At 29.5% G+C, this 17353-nt stretch overlaps 1 protein-coding gene across 4 annotated transcripts; it reads right to left on the reverse strand.

The window, feature by feature from the left end:
* Positions 1 to 3079: 3079 nt before the first annotated feature.
* On the reverse strand, positions 3080 to 13526 carry LOC127707684 (uncharacterized). Of its 4 annotated transcripts, none has more exons than XM_052212345.1 (4): positions 13489 to 13526; positions 7431 to 7644; positions 6601 to 6708; positions 3080 to 5639 (listed from the first exon to the last, which is right to left on the reverse strand). In XM_052212345.1, the coding sequence occupies exons 1-4, from the start codon at positions 13509 to 13511 to the stop codon at positions 5451 to 5453; spliced, it is 534 nt and encodes a 177-aa protein (XP_052068305.1). In that variant the 5' UTR covers positions 13512 to 13526; the 3' UTR covers positions 3080 to 5450. The 4 variants fall into 4 exon arrangements, with proteins under 4 accessions (XP_052068305.1, XP_052068306.1, XP_052068304.1 ...); XM_052212346.1 differs by lacking the exon at positions 13489 to 13526 and adding an exon at positions 9495 to 9633; XM_052212344.1 differs by lacking the exon at positions 13489 to 13526 and adding an exon at positions 9216 to 9457.
* Positions 13527 to 17353: the final 3827 nt, after the last annotated feature.

The following is a 17353-nucleotide window of genomic DNA, read 5'->3' on the forward strand; positions in this document are numbered from 1 at the left end:
CATACAGTTGCCTATAATTGCTTACATCCACTTTATTTGAACTTTGGTGGATAGTTGTCTCATTGGCGATCATACCACATCTCCTTATTTTTATATTGTCTATCACCGCTTTAAAACGTTAGATGTTCTAAATCATATTCCTCAGATATAAACAAGAAATTAAAACAAAAAAGTCTGTGATAACACCGACAATACAAATTTTGGTCACTTTTGTAGCATTAATTGTTGTAACAATTGGTCGAATTAATATAAACTCTCTATCATATCCCATCCACCCTTTTCTGTTATAAGATATATATAATAGCGAACTTTGTATACGGATGATTATTAAATAGTTTAAATATATTCTATTGTATTAAGTAACAACTGGATTGGATACAAATTATAACAACTTAAGATAGTCCTTAAGTTTATTGCATCAGATAATACAATACATGTTAAGTCGGTGTTTCTAATAGTATTGTTCAAAGCTCTGAGTTCTTTTAAAGCAAGAGATAAAACAAATCAAACTCGAATTTAGTCAATTATATCTTAATCGTTTTTCTTAACATGGATGTTGATATTGTTCAAATATTCGTTTCCCTGCTTAGTGTTACTTGTATTTGATTTTCAAATGTATGAGTTTAACTATAATTGAAGTGAAATCCTACATAATGTGATGACGTCAAATCAGTTCAAGGTTGACATACCTGCTGTCATTCTCGCAGGAATTGCTGCCATTTTTATTATATGAAGATTTATTATGCTGTTTTAAAATATTACTTTTCTATTGAAAAAGGAGACAAAGTGCAAATGGCAATAAGACAGCATTTCAGCTTTCTTACTTAAGATGGAGTATTTTTTTAAACTAAAAGAGTAAGAATATATAAAAGGCCAGTGCTAACACTTTATGAAAAGGGGGGTATAATATTGAAAAACTTGTATGAAAATAAGAAGAAACAGCTTAATCTTATCCGATAAAAAATGCTGAAAAGATTTTTTAAATAAGCTCTAGACTCTAGATGGAGTTTTGTAATATTGTTTTTACTATAAACATATTTAACAATCTTCTTCCTTGATTTTTATTAACCTCCGATCTAGGTTTAGTTTTCCGTGATCATTCTATGAAACAACTTGAGATACACATTTTATTCCCAATAACTAGATATTTAAATGCCAACCCAGTAGTTACACACCCTATTACCGGCTATCATTGAAGATACAATAGGAAGTGTTCCCAATTGTCATTCAAAACAATTGTTTTTACTATCGCATGAATCAGATGTTTGTCTTCTTTAACGATTGCCATTTTAAAACAATGGATTTTGCAGTAGCGTACAGTAGATTTGATCTGTGTTATCTGTCGTATCGATAGATTGTAATGGGATGGGAGATGAATACATAGCCTCCCTATTTTTTTTTATTTTTTTTATTTTACAAGACAACACAGGAAAAACACAAAAATTTTAATTCTGGTATCTATGATGAGTTTTCTTAAATGCTCTGAATCAACATCCCGTGTATATAAGTGTCTTTTTTCCTTAAAAAAATGTCTGTACCAAGTCAGGAATATGACATTTGTTTTCCATTCGTTCCGTTGGTTGATATTGTCAAGCATATGGTTTCGTCAAGTTTTATGGACTTCTCCCTTGTAAATGTACCTTAGAGTCCGGTGTTTTTGTTAATACTTTTTGTGTGTATCTCAATTTCTCAAGAAAGTAAAACTGTGGTCAATATAAGTAAGGTTTAAGGTTTCAGTGTTATCGCTTGCATTTTGCTTTGACTTCGTATGTAGTATTTTAAATTTGCGTTCCTCCTGGTCTGTTTTTATTAGTCTTATATGTTGCCCTAAAGTTTCAACTTTAAGTATTGTTATCTTGAATACTACTTAAACCAGATAGGGATGAAGGTCCCGTTTAAAGTGTCTGTGTATTGTCTCCAGAAGGAAAGTAATCAATATCAATATGAATGTGGCTTCTTGTTTCATTGTTGTTGTTTCTGCATGATGTTCTGACTTTGCATGTTGTATGTTGGTTGTGCACTTTCCATAGTCGTTTTCATTAGTCTGATATAATGGTGTTATCTGTAGCTTTTTTATTTTGTCGTTGCGTAAATTTGTCACTTCGATGATTTCTAGAAATGTATGAACTGTCAGCTCAGTTATTGTGATTTTATTAAAACGTCGTTTTACTTCGAAGTTTCACTTCCCAATTCCCCGTAGCTTGATTGTTTTAACAAAAATAGTTAATCAATGTACGTATACATAGAGATAAGACATGAATTTAACCTGCGTGGTGGTTATAATTTAGTTCAAATAATAAAAAAGGAGTTTGTATTTTTATTTACCAAGACAGAAAGAATAAATTCACAAATTATTAAATCCATTTTATTACATAATCTTATAACTCTTGTATTGTTGAATGGTTCCTAGATTATTGTCGTTAATCATTAATTTATTATTTTTGAAAGCTTTGCTGAAAATATTGTACTTCAGAAAAAAAGTAAGGTTATAACACCATCATGCAAAGTTGACTTCCGACGGTTTGTCTAAAATATTAGTCTTTTTATATCTCTTGTTCCCTATGTATTATCATATTCTGACTGTCCTAATTTTAGCCATGAGTGTTCTTAATGAAGTCAGAAACTTTGCTTTAAACTTTAATTCATTTCTGGCAAATTGATTATAATATAGATTCACGCATTGAACACATACAATAGAATCGAAAATTTTCAGTTTGATTATTATTATAGTATAAATAATTTACTATATAAGATTATCGATCTCTTCCTTGTTGTAAAATCTATATGAAATAGGTTATTACATATTAAATCAAGAGCATAACAGGCTATAGTCCGGTATTTAATTTTTTTTTGTAATTGTTGACTTATTTTACAATTGTTCATTACGTTGTATATGGAAACTTTTCATTCCCTTTGAGTAGCGGTAACCTTATACTGCAGAATTTCGCTTTGTTTGTTTTTCATTTGTTTTTGTCGCCTTGTTTTTGTTTTTGCTTTTTGTTCCTTCTTTTGTTGATAAAGTCACTTTGGTATTAAAGATTTTAGTTGTTTTTTGCTTTACTAATTAATAAAACAAAAACACACTTTAAAATTTATTACTAGTAATTTTATGCAATATCATTTACATTTCAGTTCAAGCTAAGGATACAGTTCTGTAAGACAAATATATGAACGAACACACAAATGAAAGAAGAACGAATGAACGTACTTGTAAACAAACAACCGATTGAACTGACAAATTACCAAATAGATACGAGAGACTAAGATTAATTGAGTACAATCTGATTTTATGATCGGTTACATTTTGTTTGTAAATATTTATCAAAATGTCAATAAATTAAGATATCATGAGTGATCATAGTTATAATTTGTCTATTTTTTTATCATTGGAAAATACGTTTAAAAAATATCAGTTACACATCAGCCAATGAAAATCGATGTATATATATTACAATGAACTCTCTTCCTGGTGAACGAATGTATTTACCGAAGACTTGATTGATATCCGTTTATTTTATTAGTAGATAGATCCATTTCAGAAGTCGTACACAGCACTTAATGCCCTTGTATTCAATACTGGACATAAGGTTTAACTTATGTCGAATACGATCTATGATAAAAATTTCTACTCAAACTCGTATTCTTAGGAAATATAATTAATATGGAATGCATTGTGAAAATTGTGTAAAGAAAGATAACTTCATGATCTATTTTGCATATCTCTTTAACTTTCGAGTCCATTTCTTTATTTAAAAAAGTAGGCATTACGAGAAGAACCATTACCAGTTCAACTGTTAGTAAAATAAAAAAATAATAATATTCGCAGTGTTTCAGATTCACTTATTTTTCTAAATCGCATGATTGATATTTAAGTTTTGTCGATCGTGTAATATAACTTATAATGCAAAAATCCCCAATATTTTATAAGTTGTATGCGTCCGAAGCGGTTTTCAAGATTTATCTTCACCAGGAACGCTCAAAGTCGAATATTTGAAAGCCAAGTCTGCATAATAACTGAAACAGTGGAAGAGCTATATGATCAAAGAAGACCTTGAAAGAGATACTAAATCTATTTCGGGTCAACTTTGCCTGAGAGAGTTGGTACCTCAAGTTTGCGGTACAGTCGGTGATATGCATATATAGAGTACTTGTACTAGTATTCATTGACGCTATTTTAGATTACATTATCAATGGAAATACATTTGACTATATAAATAACTATAAAAGAAATATGAGATATAAAATCAAAGATAAATGAGAAAAGATTGAGTTACGCATATGCCTTATGAAACAAAAGATTGTGTTTGTACTGAAGAAATGGAAATCTGTTATAGGGAAACTGAATTTTTCCCTGTTTTAAGTTATCTATTTGAAGATTTATCTAACACACATGCTACTTTATCCTTGAAGTATATCTGAATTCTAAACCGACACCTACAAATCCGAAACTTCAAACACACTGAAGCTTTCTGTATGGCCTGAGTTGATCATAATATATATATATAGTTTATTATACATTAAGGATATGTGGTAGTGTATGATCGAAAATGAGAAAACTATCCACCAGTGTCCAAATGACGTGGATTTAAGCCACTTTGCATACACACGGTTTTATGTTTTGTCTTTATTTTTTTTCTCTCTACCAAATAAGACTATTTCCTCGTGAGTAGAAAATAGTGGCAGTACAGTATCATGATATCCTGAGGTATCAAATGGTAATACGTACATACAAACACTTAAATCATTTGCTATTTGAGAGGCTAAGAAGCTGATGTTTTGCGATATTCTGATCAAATTTTTTGGGTAGTTCAAAGCCAAACATAAAGAACCATAGACATAACGCACTTGGAACAAGTAAAAACTCATGAGGACAGCTATTGCAAATAGGAGATTTATATTATTGACATCTAATTTTAATGGATTCTTCTTTCAAAACACAGCAGCGCTGCATGCGGTACTTAAACTAATCTGTGGATTTTCTATTAGACTTTAACTTAAGTGATTTTGTTGTCCGTTTTTTTTTTCTTTGCGTTTGAATTGTGTTTTCTTTAGAACTCCTCTTTACTTTTTTTTAGATTCACAGACGGTGCCCAACAGACCTGTTATGGTGTTTTTCATATTTTCTTTCAAAATCGTTTATTTTCTAATTACAGCTGCAGGTATCATTTTGTTTTCACTATTATGTAGATCAATGTTTTGCAAATTTAAGCAGGAGGTAGATTAAAAATAATCAAGCATATAATATATTAAGTTGTTATAGTCTTCTTGAAGAAGAGTTAAAAAAAAATGAAAACAACGCTTTATAAACTGTATGCGTTTGTATCGCTTTTCTGGTTTTAACTTTAAAGCTGTTTATGTACTTGAAAATGTCCACTCGTCATTGTTTTATTGGTATAATACATTAATATCATAATGAAGAAACTAAGGTTGTCTAAATAGGAGATTTAATCCTAATGATTTAGCACATTTTCTGTTTTGATTTCACACAAAATATCTAAAGGTTCTCCATACAACTCAGTAAAAATGTTCATAATTTCGGGAGAACTGGCTAGTTTTGACATATAATAATCCTTCTCAGTTTCTATTTTGCGTATTGTGTTCTTTAAAAACTGATTTCTTTTCTCTAAATCATGGAGCTCCTGAAATAAAATAATAAAATCAAGATAAAGACTTTATCATGGTTGATAATGGAGAGAAAAAAAAATCACTGTGTTTTATCTAAAAGGAAAAGAAAATGAGGTGCATGCCTATGAGACATTTTCCACGTTCAAACTTGGAAATAAGCGAAGAAGTATCGCTTTTGCTTCAATTTTACAGCTGCCGAAAGGTTGTCTACAGCGAAAAAGCCAACATTCTACAACAAGTTCACGAAGCCTGATATAACGAATATAAAGAGAAAATATTGAATTGTTGTTAAAAAAATAACACAATTTCTAGTTTCTACAATATAAGGCAGCAAAAATGTAGAAAGAAAAAGGTATGTCCAATTTCCCCCCGTATGTATTTCATATGATTTATTTCACTCGCACTAGATTAGAAAGTTATAATAGCATATGTGAATCGTGGTACAAGAGTCTATACAACACACTTAAAACACTTTTCAATTTTATTCAGCGCTACAGATTGCTGTAGTAGACATTTTTTATATAATACTGCAAAGGTATAAGGATTTTGTAAAATTTAGCATTTGAGGACATACATAATCTTATTGAGTCTTCAAAACAATGTATTGTTTTAATTCGAATACATTGTTTTCATACATACTCCAATGCCAAACTCTTTCATTGCGGTTTTGATCATAATATTGTCAGATCCTCATAGTACACGCACACATACAGCTTTGATACTGCGAATTTGAGTAAAGAATGAAAGATCTTATGAAAATGGTCCTGTATTGAAATAAATTCGGTGGTGGTTTCGGGGGGATCTACGATACAAAAATAATACACTTGTTTTCTTAATTAGGTACGATCAGTCTAAAATAATTGCAAAAATACTTGTGCATAAAACCAAATATGAAACATGCACATATCTGTGTTGCAAATTGCCTAAAACAAACGATTCTTATCTTTAATGAACTTTTCCACATTTCCATCTTACCTGTTGTTTCCGTGAATAAAATATTTTTTTTTTATATCGACATTTTTTAGCTGACACTCTATTGTGCATTTTTCTGTGATTTTGTTTTTCTAGTTCTTCTTCTGTAAGCTATAAATTTATGAAAAGGAAAAAATTAGTAGTTGTATACATTTACGTGAAGTTATTCTTTCTCCAGTCTCCTGAAATGTTTTGTTTTGCCCGAATACCACTTTTTGACGGTTTGTGCATGTATTAAGCAACACCGAGAGGATTAAGATTGTATAGCCTTTCAGAGAATCTGAGTTCAATCCAGGGTTTAGTGAGGTTCCTGTTGCCCAATCTTTAGTTTTCTATATGGTTTTATAAATGACTTCTGTTTTTTTAGTGTTTTGTATGTTATTCGACGTATGGTTTCTGACTGCCTCTTGTCATTTCATATTTTTCTTCGAGTTTTTGCAATATTTTCTTGTTTTATTTGGAATTATTCATCTTAAATTAAGTTCTGACTTTACCTATCGCTACCCTCACACAATATCAAAAGAATATTGGATGAAAACTTTATACTCTTCTAGTTATTGAAAAAAAAATAAATACATGTAATTCTAGCTATAATTTGTACTCTCAGATCTCTTGAATGCATTCATTAATCTGATGTATTTTGAAACATATTTAGACATAAAGTTTAAACAATCCAAACTTCAATGTTTTTTTTTTTTGCTTGACCCATAATTTGCAAATAAAGTTATAATGAAAAAAAAATACCAAAAATGTTTAGACTACAACTTGAGAAAACTGAATATAATTATATGATATACGCAAGAAATATAGTTTTATAATTGTAAGTAACTTACAGGGGATTGTGGTTTGCTTTCAAATTCTACTTTTAGTTCTTCTAACCCTTGAGATAGACGTTTAGCTTGTATTTTAAGTTTTATTTCATCTTTCAGAATTGGGAGTAGTGACTTCGTTTCAACCGATTCCTTTGCCCGATTGAAGAGATCGGGATCATAGTTGTACGCATCGGACGGTAATCGTAGTAAATTTTCGTTTTCCTTTCCCAACATTCTGAAAATAAATTGAAAAAAAAAAAATTAGTCGATACTCCGAGCATATAATCTTTTTCTAACAGATTACCAAAACATTTAAAATTGCAATATGTATATATATATATATATTCTACTGAATAGACATATAGAGGGACAATAAGAGATAGAAACAGCTGGAAAACACCAAGGAAGATGTAAAAACAATGTATAGTTAGTCAAGCGACAGTAACGTGCAAACAAACAACACTGAAAATGAAAACTTGGGATATATCATCTCTCATATCAGCCTTATATGATACCAGGTGCACCAGAATATTATCATATCTTGTTTCGCATATAGCATGCATCCACTATTTTCATTATCAGAATCAATAATAGTTACAACCGATGGGACAAGAAAAATTGTTTAGTGAAATATGTTGTCATTCACCTTGTGATGCAATCTCTTCGAATTGAACAATAAACTCGTAATGGCGGTCACAAAACTAACTAAGTTATGACACTAACTAAGTGTGTATTAAAAATGAATTAAGTTTGCTACATATATATGAAAATAAATAAGCTGTTCCACTGCTCCATTGCTCTTTTTTAGAACGTTCAAGTTATATAAAATGTTCTTATAAACGCATGACATGATAATTTGCATAGAACACGTGTTTCTGAAGGACAACCAACAATGTAAAATCTTTGGAGAGTTTAAAAATAAAAAGGTCTTAAAGAGAACCGCAAAACCAGTTAATTTGAAAAAAAAAACAGATAGATAAAATATAGTGTTTATATTGTTGAAGGAAAAAAATTATAGAAAATTAACTTTGAAAGGATATTTAGAACTTTTTTATTATACAGTGAATTGTGTGAAATATCATGCATATCCACCCAAATCACCTGGATATCCTTTTAAGAATGAACAATAAAAAAAAAAGGAAAATATGATACGTTTGCAAAAAAGAGGGGGAAACATTAAAGGGGTAATAAATATCACACGAGTGAAGTATCATATCATGGCAAAAGAGCAAAGAAAAAAGAAGTGTAGCCAATTTTATTAACTGAACATTCATCAAATACAACAGGAAAATGAAAACATTGGATATATAATTTTTGGCAGCAAAATGATAATTCAAATCGGCCCATAATGCTTTCATTTATTCCACTTTTTCAAAAATATATATGACTATGTTTTGAGAAATAACGTTATATCGTTTATAATATTTCGTATCACCAAGAAAAATGTGTACAAACATAGGATAGAAAAAGTAAAAATCTAAATATTTCTGAGCGGAGGGAGGCGTCTCCTGGTATGCATGCATGCATGCAGCAGCCATCGTACGATCCATATGTAAACATGAATGAGTAATAAAGACATAGATGAGATCACCATTAAATTTCTGGCTAGAACAAAGTAAATATGTTTTATTATAAAGGGTGGAACCACTGCTATCATTTTCACAAATATCATCCAAGGGACAAGGCAACAAAAAAGCCTTAGGTTATGATTTTTAAAATAATAAAAAAAAAAAGAAAAAAAAAAGGAACAGAATTTTTTATAATCTCTTGCATTTGAATTTATTTTCCGACGCCCATAACACTTACCTGCAATTGATGCCTACTTGCATTTGCAGTGAACAAGAATCCAAGAATTAAATGCATTAACTCTTGTCTGCGAATTATATGGGCTGCTCGCAAAACACTTTTCTCAATAACATGGATGATGCATGCTTATCCATGAGACCATTACGAATGGCGTCTCTATCAAACCTGTGTGATCATCATAGTGGTCACTTTTATTCTAGTTTTTTTACATCTTGCGTTACCTTATCACACATATCAGTGTTCATGGAACTATGATAATGATTTTAAAATAGTATGTACCTGTTTGAAGGCGTCCTTCCAAAATATGTCCTTGTAATAAATGAAGAACAGTTTATTAATAGAGCAGGTACTTTCTGAATTCTATTTATAACTTATTGTAAGCTGTCGATGCACAACGAGCAAATATTCTATACATTCTTTAATATTTTAGTGAGATTTCAAGACTATTATATAAAAAATTAATGTCAGTTTTAAGTTAAATTATTACTGAAATTTAAACTGTCTGGCTGTAAAAAAGATTTTTTGTCATACCGATCATGTATTTACAAATTTTACTTTTTAAAAAATTACCACAATTTTTTTATTTTTTACTTTGAATATATAATCATTTACTTTCCTAACCGTATGCATAAAACCATAAAATTTTAGCAGTATACTAATGAAGAAAGCAAAACTAAAATGATCGTGATGACCTAAAATAAGTTCCAAGAATTGGAACTGATAAGAAAATAGCATTCTCTTTTTAAATATAGTAAAAACTTGATGAAAAATATGCACAAATATTTTTACTCGAATATACATGTATTTTTTACAATGAAGTGGTCTTAAGAATTATGCCTTCACTTATTTTACGTAAAAAAATAGCATTTAAACATCAACGACATTATTATCATTGAATATAACCATAGATGTATGGGTTTATACATCTATGATATAACGATCGTGATAAAATCATAAATGACTGTTAGAAATGTTGTTCGTCGATATCATCATACTTCAAGATTTTGAAAAAGTAAACTGTCCGATTGTCGATTGGGTACACCAATAACTGAATTACCCGAGTGTAATTAGTAAAATAAGTTAATAAGGTGGAAAATACTCTAGACAAACAAGGCTTCTTTATTATACCTATCTAATAGCAAGTTCAATAATCATTTCAAGAATATTGTGCCATAAAAAAAAATCCTCGATTCGTTGCTATCCTTGTATTATTTATACAAAATTAAGGGGGAAACAAGCAGTTTTACTGATATATGTACCATTTTAACTGTACATGAGTTCTTGTACCGGTGTTTTGCATGTTAGTCTACTTATCGGCAATTGATAGCGAAAGGGAAATTAGAAAACATTTAGTGAATTTGTCAATGGAATTGAAAATTATGTATTAATATTTTGACACTACTAATTCTAGAAATTAAAATTAAATATTATAATATTATTAGATAAAAAAAATCATTATAAAAAAGTGAGGGGAAAGCTAGATTTTAGGAGTGTGAATTGTTACATCAAGTTTATATTTTTTAGTATGAAAGTATTATGGAACACACAGCGGATCGAGTTCGGAAAAAAAACATTGGTTTATATAAATACCGTATTGGAATTTTTATTGCAATATTTCTAAATTAGACGGGATATAAATAGATTGCGTAAAACAATCTTAATGCATTCAAGAGAACGATAAACAGGTTTTCCCGTATTATCATGCAAATAAATTAACATTTAAAGAAAATAAAACAAAAGATAGATTGATGTTAAGGAAATAAACAAAACATAAAAAACATTTGAATAGTGTTGTAGAATGAATGCAATTCTTTAAACAAATTTTAAAGTTTATTGTACTACGTGTACTTTACACATGCGCTACGATTTTTCTTTGCCAAAAAATGTAAAATAGTTTTTTTTTCTTTTTTACAGACACTGAATATTAAAAGTTGTCGCTCAATACACTAAATGGAATACCTTGCCAGGCAATACTATAATTTGAATCGTATATCGGAATTAAAAAAAAAAACCTGTTAAGTAACCTAATTTTTTAGTGCATTTAAGCCCATGCAAAGAAAGAGCACTTTTAATTCAATTCTAAATTAGAAGAGTATGGGTTTTTCTCATTGTTGAGAAGGCCGTATGGTTGCCTATTATTGCTCACATCCACTTCATATGAACTTTGGTGGATAGTTGTCTCATTGGCAATCATACAACATCTCCTTATTCTTATACATTTCTAAGTTAAACAGAAAAAAAGTAAAAAAGAAAAAAAGAACTTTTGTTAAATTCAAAACTAAAAATATGAGGTAACATTTACCGGAGTTCAAAACTCGTAAATACATTTTGAATATAAAACCCAAGAAAAAAACCTAGAGGAAGTAGCATGACTTCCAAACGGAGATGAAACGGTGTGCCAACAAGTAAGGCGTCTGTTGCTACATGTATGCATGCATCATTCTTCATGTGAATTCAGACTCAGTATTTTTTTTTACTATAGGCAACAGGACACAATAGGTAGATATCAGACAATTACTCTGGAGTCTTTTTAAAAAGATCTATGGTCGGTAAACAAGTTTCTCGTGAACTGAGACATAGACACATTCTTTCAGTCCACCAATTCGTGTAGTTATTATTTCATTTTTTTTTATCATAAGCCGGGGTGTTTTAACGTTAGGTGCGCGCCCCTATGGCAAGCCATTTTACTATTTATTTTAACTTCAAGATATCTCATATAATATATAAGATATCTTATATAATCTAGTGTTTATTTATATACTTTATAAGATATCTTATAAACTTTAGAAGATATCTTATAAAGTTTAGATGATATCTTATAAAGAAAATTATATGAGATATCTTATAAATCATATAAGATATCTTATATACTTTAAAAAGATATTTTATATACCTTATACGATATCTTATATAGTTTATAAGATATATCATATAATTTATAAGATATCTCATATAATTTTTAAGATATCTCATATAATTTTCATTATAAGATATCTTATATACTTTATAAGATATTTGATATATTATATGAGATATCTTATATGTTTTATGAGATATCTTATATAAAAATTATTTATAAGATATCTCCTAAAGTTTATAAGATATATTATATAAATAATTGCATTGAAAATCAAAGTCTCCCTTTAAATCAACCAATCAAAAAATATTATCAAATTAAGTGTGAACTAGTAAACTGGTTTCCTACGTTTCATTCTATAGATATTCGTGTCCATGACTCAATCTTAGCAAAACCTACTAATATTATTGCCTATAGGATATTTTATTTCTTGTCCGTATCTAGTTTCTATTATGATTTTCCGTGTATCGCTATGTATACGTTATATGCAATTTTATATGGTCTTCAATTAAAGGTTTATTCTGTTATTGCTTTGTTAATGCATGATTTGGTGATTCATATATATAGCATGTTTCGCTTATATATATGTACTTAAACTTATATTTATTATCTTTAACTGTTAAACCCTGATTTGACCTTTTCTCGGTAGATTGTTCGGTGGTTAATTATATACTTTTACACATCTATTTATTTGAAAGGATTTTCCCAACGTAAATGATCTGTGGCAATCAACTGCATGGTCTTCTATGAATTTCTTTAATTTGATGATATTACACCTGGTGTTTCGGATATCATTTAGGTCAAGTTCGACCAAGGCTGTTCAACCTCGTCAGGTGTCCAGGCCTAATTCATTTTTATTTACTATAACATTTGATTATAATTACTTTTTAATTATAATCAATATGTTTCTATCGTGTAACATTTTTGGGGTTCTGATGTAGGGAGCGTTTGTTATTTAAAAATAATGGTTGAAGTCTCGTTTATAAGATATCTTATAAAGTATATAAGATATCTCATATAATTTTCTTTATAAGATATCTTATGACTATATAAAGTATATAAGATATCTTATAAAGTTTATAAGATATCTTATAAATATCTTTTATATAAGATATCTTATATACTTTGTAAGATATCTCATATAGTTTTATAAGATATCTTGTATAGTTTATAACATATCTTATATAGTTTATAAGATATCTCATATAGTTTATAAGATATCTTTAATAGTTTATAAGCCGATGATATCTTATAAAGAAAATTATATGAGATATCTTATAAATTATATGAGATATCTTATAAACTATATAAGATATCTTATAAACTATAAAACTGAAATTACTAGGTTTATATTAGACCAAAGTTTGAAGTCATCTATCTATGTTAATTTAAAATAAAAGATAGATATGAACTGACCTTACAGTTTCGGTTGTATCCATAATATCAAGTTCACAGAGAATTATTGGACGCAAGAATAAACTGAAATGATTGTAAATGAGATTTTTTTTAAACTAACAGTCTCCGGCTCATTCAAATGATCAAGTAAATCTTAAAAGCAACATTTTTTTAAAGTAGCAGACAAAAAAATCTACTTTAAAAAAAGCACAGTAAATCACTTATACATGTATCACATTTACATTAGGTATGTCTACGTAAATTGGTGTTTATTGCATTTGTGTTTATTGAATGTTAATAACTACAATTAGGAATTAAAGTTGCACTAAGACCTATAAATAAATAGTGAGATTGGCCTTTAAACTAAATTTATAAATACAAATTATGTATCTTATTTTTTTTATGGTGACCTTTCTTTTTTATTGTTTCAATTAAGCAATATACCAGTAGCATCTGCTTATTGAGAATAGTTATACCTCTCGGTTGATACGATATTCAAGAGCTTTTGTCCCCATATCAGAATTTCCTTAAGGTTTTATAAAATTTCTTGTTTCTTTCAATGCCAATTTGTATTATATTGTCTTTGTTTTATCTCCTGATACTTTTTTGATTTATTCTAGTTATGCACCCTAAGGGTTGACTGGTTAAATGAAAAATATATTTACCAAGATTTCTCTCATCCCCCAGTCAGACCCTTGCTAGAGAGGAGCGTCTGCCGGAATGTATAAAAGCCCGGCCACGTCCGGTCATATAGGAGTATTTAATCCGATGCCTCGTGTAGAGAAAGTGATCATTGCATGTTAAGGGCGTACGATACAGTTTTGATCCCATAATGAAAATTTGATGAAAATTTGCAAATAGGCTATTTTTTACCTGATTAAATCAAATATGTAATAAAAAATATACCTTCATGTGCTACTTTTTGATTAAAATGAGTTCGAAATTTCAGATATTTGCTCAAAATTCGGATTTGTGGTTGTATTTTTCCTTCCTACAGAAATGCATAACTTTTTTGTTTTAAAAGATAAACACAAGCTGTTTTTTGTTAAATTATTTGTAATTTCTGTTATAATATAAGCATCCTATAAATTTATGAAATCGTTTGTTTAGAAATAACTCAAATTCATCAAATGTTCATGAATGTAGAAAAAAACGTCATTTTTTGCTGTATATTTATCAAATTTAAAAAAAAATGCATTATTGACTTTTTCATGAAAATTGGTACAAATAATCTTCATACGTAATCAAACCGAATGTCATTTTAAAAAAGAGGGGTCCATGAACTCGTTTTCAAGTTAAATAAGTTTGAATGATAAAAATCAGTCGAAAAATACATCTTTTCCCGATATGTCACAGTTTGACGTTGCCAAAATAACATTTTACGTTAGCAACGTCATTACCTCCCCTGTAACTGTATCGTATGCCCTTCGAGTGGTTCATAAGTAGATTGTTTAGTGATAGAAGATTTACGTCTTTATCTATCTTATATAGATATAAGAAGGTGTGGTATGAGTGCCAATGAGACAACTCTCCATCCAAGTCACAATATATAAAAGTAAACCATTATAGGTCACAGTACGGTCTTCAACACGGAGCCTTGGCTCACACCGAACAGCAAGCTATAAAGGGCCCCAAAAATTACTAGTGTAAAACCATTCAAACGGGAAAACCAACGGTCTAATCTATATCCTCATTTTCTGTGGCAATCTGAATTTATTTCTCGTCCTTTATCTTTGACGACTTACTTAACAGAACATACCCTTTGCAAATTAAATTGTTAATTTTTGTTTTTGCTTCGAGTATGCGTGAATTATTTGTCTCTGGACTTTTAGCAAGCAACAATTAATGTATCATTTTCAAAGGTAAATCAATTTGCGCTTTGTTTTTCTCCTTCTTTCAGACTTTGTAATACTTTTTAAATAGAAATGCTAATATTTAAGAACGAATGTGTTTAAACCCTCCACATTATTAGTATCTTAAATGAAAAAGTTACATGTCAATTCAATCAAGATTCAAGCTGCAGTTTTCTTTTTTATAGCCAGTGCTGTGTAGCTTAAGCCAACTTAATTGAAGTAATGTTCGTTTGCATTTTTCTATACCTGCCAAAAAAAAAAAAAACTAGCTTATAAATCTGTAGCTAATAACAGCTGTACGAATATGCTCAAATTAATTTTAAAGATAATGTCTACGTGTTTAATAAATTAATATAATATTTAACACATTTACATCAAAATAACACAAAAAGGTTGATTTATAGATATTTAAAGTTCTAAATCTGTAGTTTTGAAATATTATTTCAGCGTAAAATCATAAAACGCCATGGCTTCCTTTCACATGAAACACAGACATAAAGAAGAGAGGAAATTTAAAACCCATGAACAACAAAACAAAATCAAATCAAATGTGTTATATTTTCCTTATTTCAACTTAATTCATTGATCTTTTTTTCTTTTCTTAATTCTTTGATAATCATTTTGATTGTTCTAACTAAATAAAGATGGGAAGAAAAATATTCATGTGACAAAAGTTTGTCTTAGACATTACAACTAGATGCCTCCAAATTTATTGTAAAAAACTATACTGTGTTTAAATATTGCATTGATTAGTAAACCGTTACAGCAGAATACTTTACAATTGACGAATTATTTGAACACCCTTTCTTCATATTCATTATTTACATATATACAAATTCATAAAAACGTACATAAACTTCGTCTGAATTTAAGCCCGACATTGTTCGATATCTATAACAAAATTTTGTTATTGGATTATGTTATTTTTAAAATATAACACGTATTACTATTCCTTCTTGATATATTAGCCTTACATTGTTGGTTTTGTTCTACATTTGAACCAGGATATATCTGAAAATTTTCACAGGACATAACAACCTAGTAAAACTGCTAGATAACCTCTAACATAATATATACTTATACCTGGACTTCCAAATAAGGAGATAACATGATTATTTTTTCTGTTAGAAGAAATTGATAAACATATTATGTCGAAGTACATCCTTCAACAATTAACACAAGCCAAAGGCGGATGAAAGTTCAAGAAGTTTCTAAAAATGTTAAACATATAAATATAGACCGTGTCAGCAAATATGGGACGTTAACAACAAAACTTACTTTGAGAAAATGATACTAATTCTTACATGCGACTAGAAAATGCTAGTATTTCCCTAAGCCCTAAAATTAATGAGCGAATGAAAAGGAGATGTGAGCTATATGTTGTCAATGAGACAACAAGCCAACGAAAAAAAACCCAGCCCAGTCACCTAGAGAGCAACACATAGTCTTCAACAAAGACCAGCATCTATAAAATATGTCAAGATTTAAATCATCCCGCGGTATCGTTTATTGAAAGAACAATATTATAAACACATGCGAAACGGCTATGCATTGGGTCGTGGAAACATACGAAGAAGCCAATGGAACATCACAATCGTGTAGTGTAACGATTATAACTTAAATAATATTTCATATTTAAGCATTGTCTTATGAATACGATAAAACACGAGGCATTTTACCAATTCATTGGTGTGTAATGCATATCATCAAAGGGTTTAATTAACACGAGTTACATGACGGATATCACACGTGACCTGCTTACATTGTTAGTGCTGTCCTATATTAGAACCAGGATACATCTGAAAATTTTCACAGGATATATCGACCTAGTACAGTATAACTGATTGATAACCTCTAATATATACATTTGTCTTTTCGGGGCATTTTAAAGCTTGTTATGAGGTATGGCTTTTAATCACTATTGAAGGCCGTACGGCGACCAACATTTGACAATTTCTACGTCATTTAATCTTTGGTGGAGTGTTGTCTCATTTGGCAATCATACTGCATCTTTTTATATTCTTATTATAGAA

The sequence above is a fragment of the Mytilus californianus genome, unplaced genomic scaffold, assembly GCF_021869535.1.
Source record: "Mytilus californianus isolate M0D057914Y unplaced genomic scaffold, xbMytCali1.0.p SCAF_7, whole genome shotgun sequence".
Taxonomy (NCBI): Eukaryota; Metazoa; Mollusca; class Bivalvia; order Mytilida; family Mytilidae; genus Mytilus; species Mytilus californianus.

What these genes read in the sequence shown, in the direction of transcription:
- LOC127707684 (XM_052212345.1), bottom strand. Translation starts at nt 13,511, where the DNA reads ATGGATACAACCGAAACTGTAAG. An exon ending in GATACAACCGAAACTGTAAG is followed by an intron (nt 7,645 to 13,488) that starts GTCAGTTCATAT and finishes ATTTATTTTCAG; the next exon opens with AATGTTGGGAAAGGAAAACG. An exon ending in TTTATTCACGGAAACAACAG is followed by an intron (nt 5,640 to 6,600) that starts GTAAGATGGAAA and finishes ATTTTATTTCAG; the next exon opens with GAGCTCCATGATTTAGAGAA.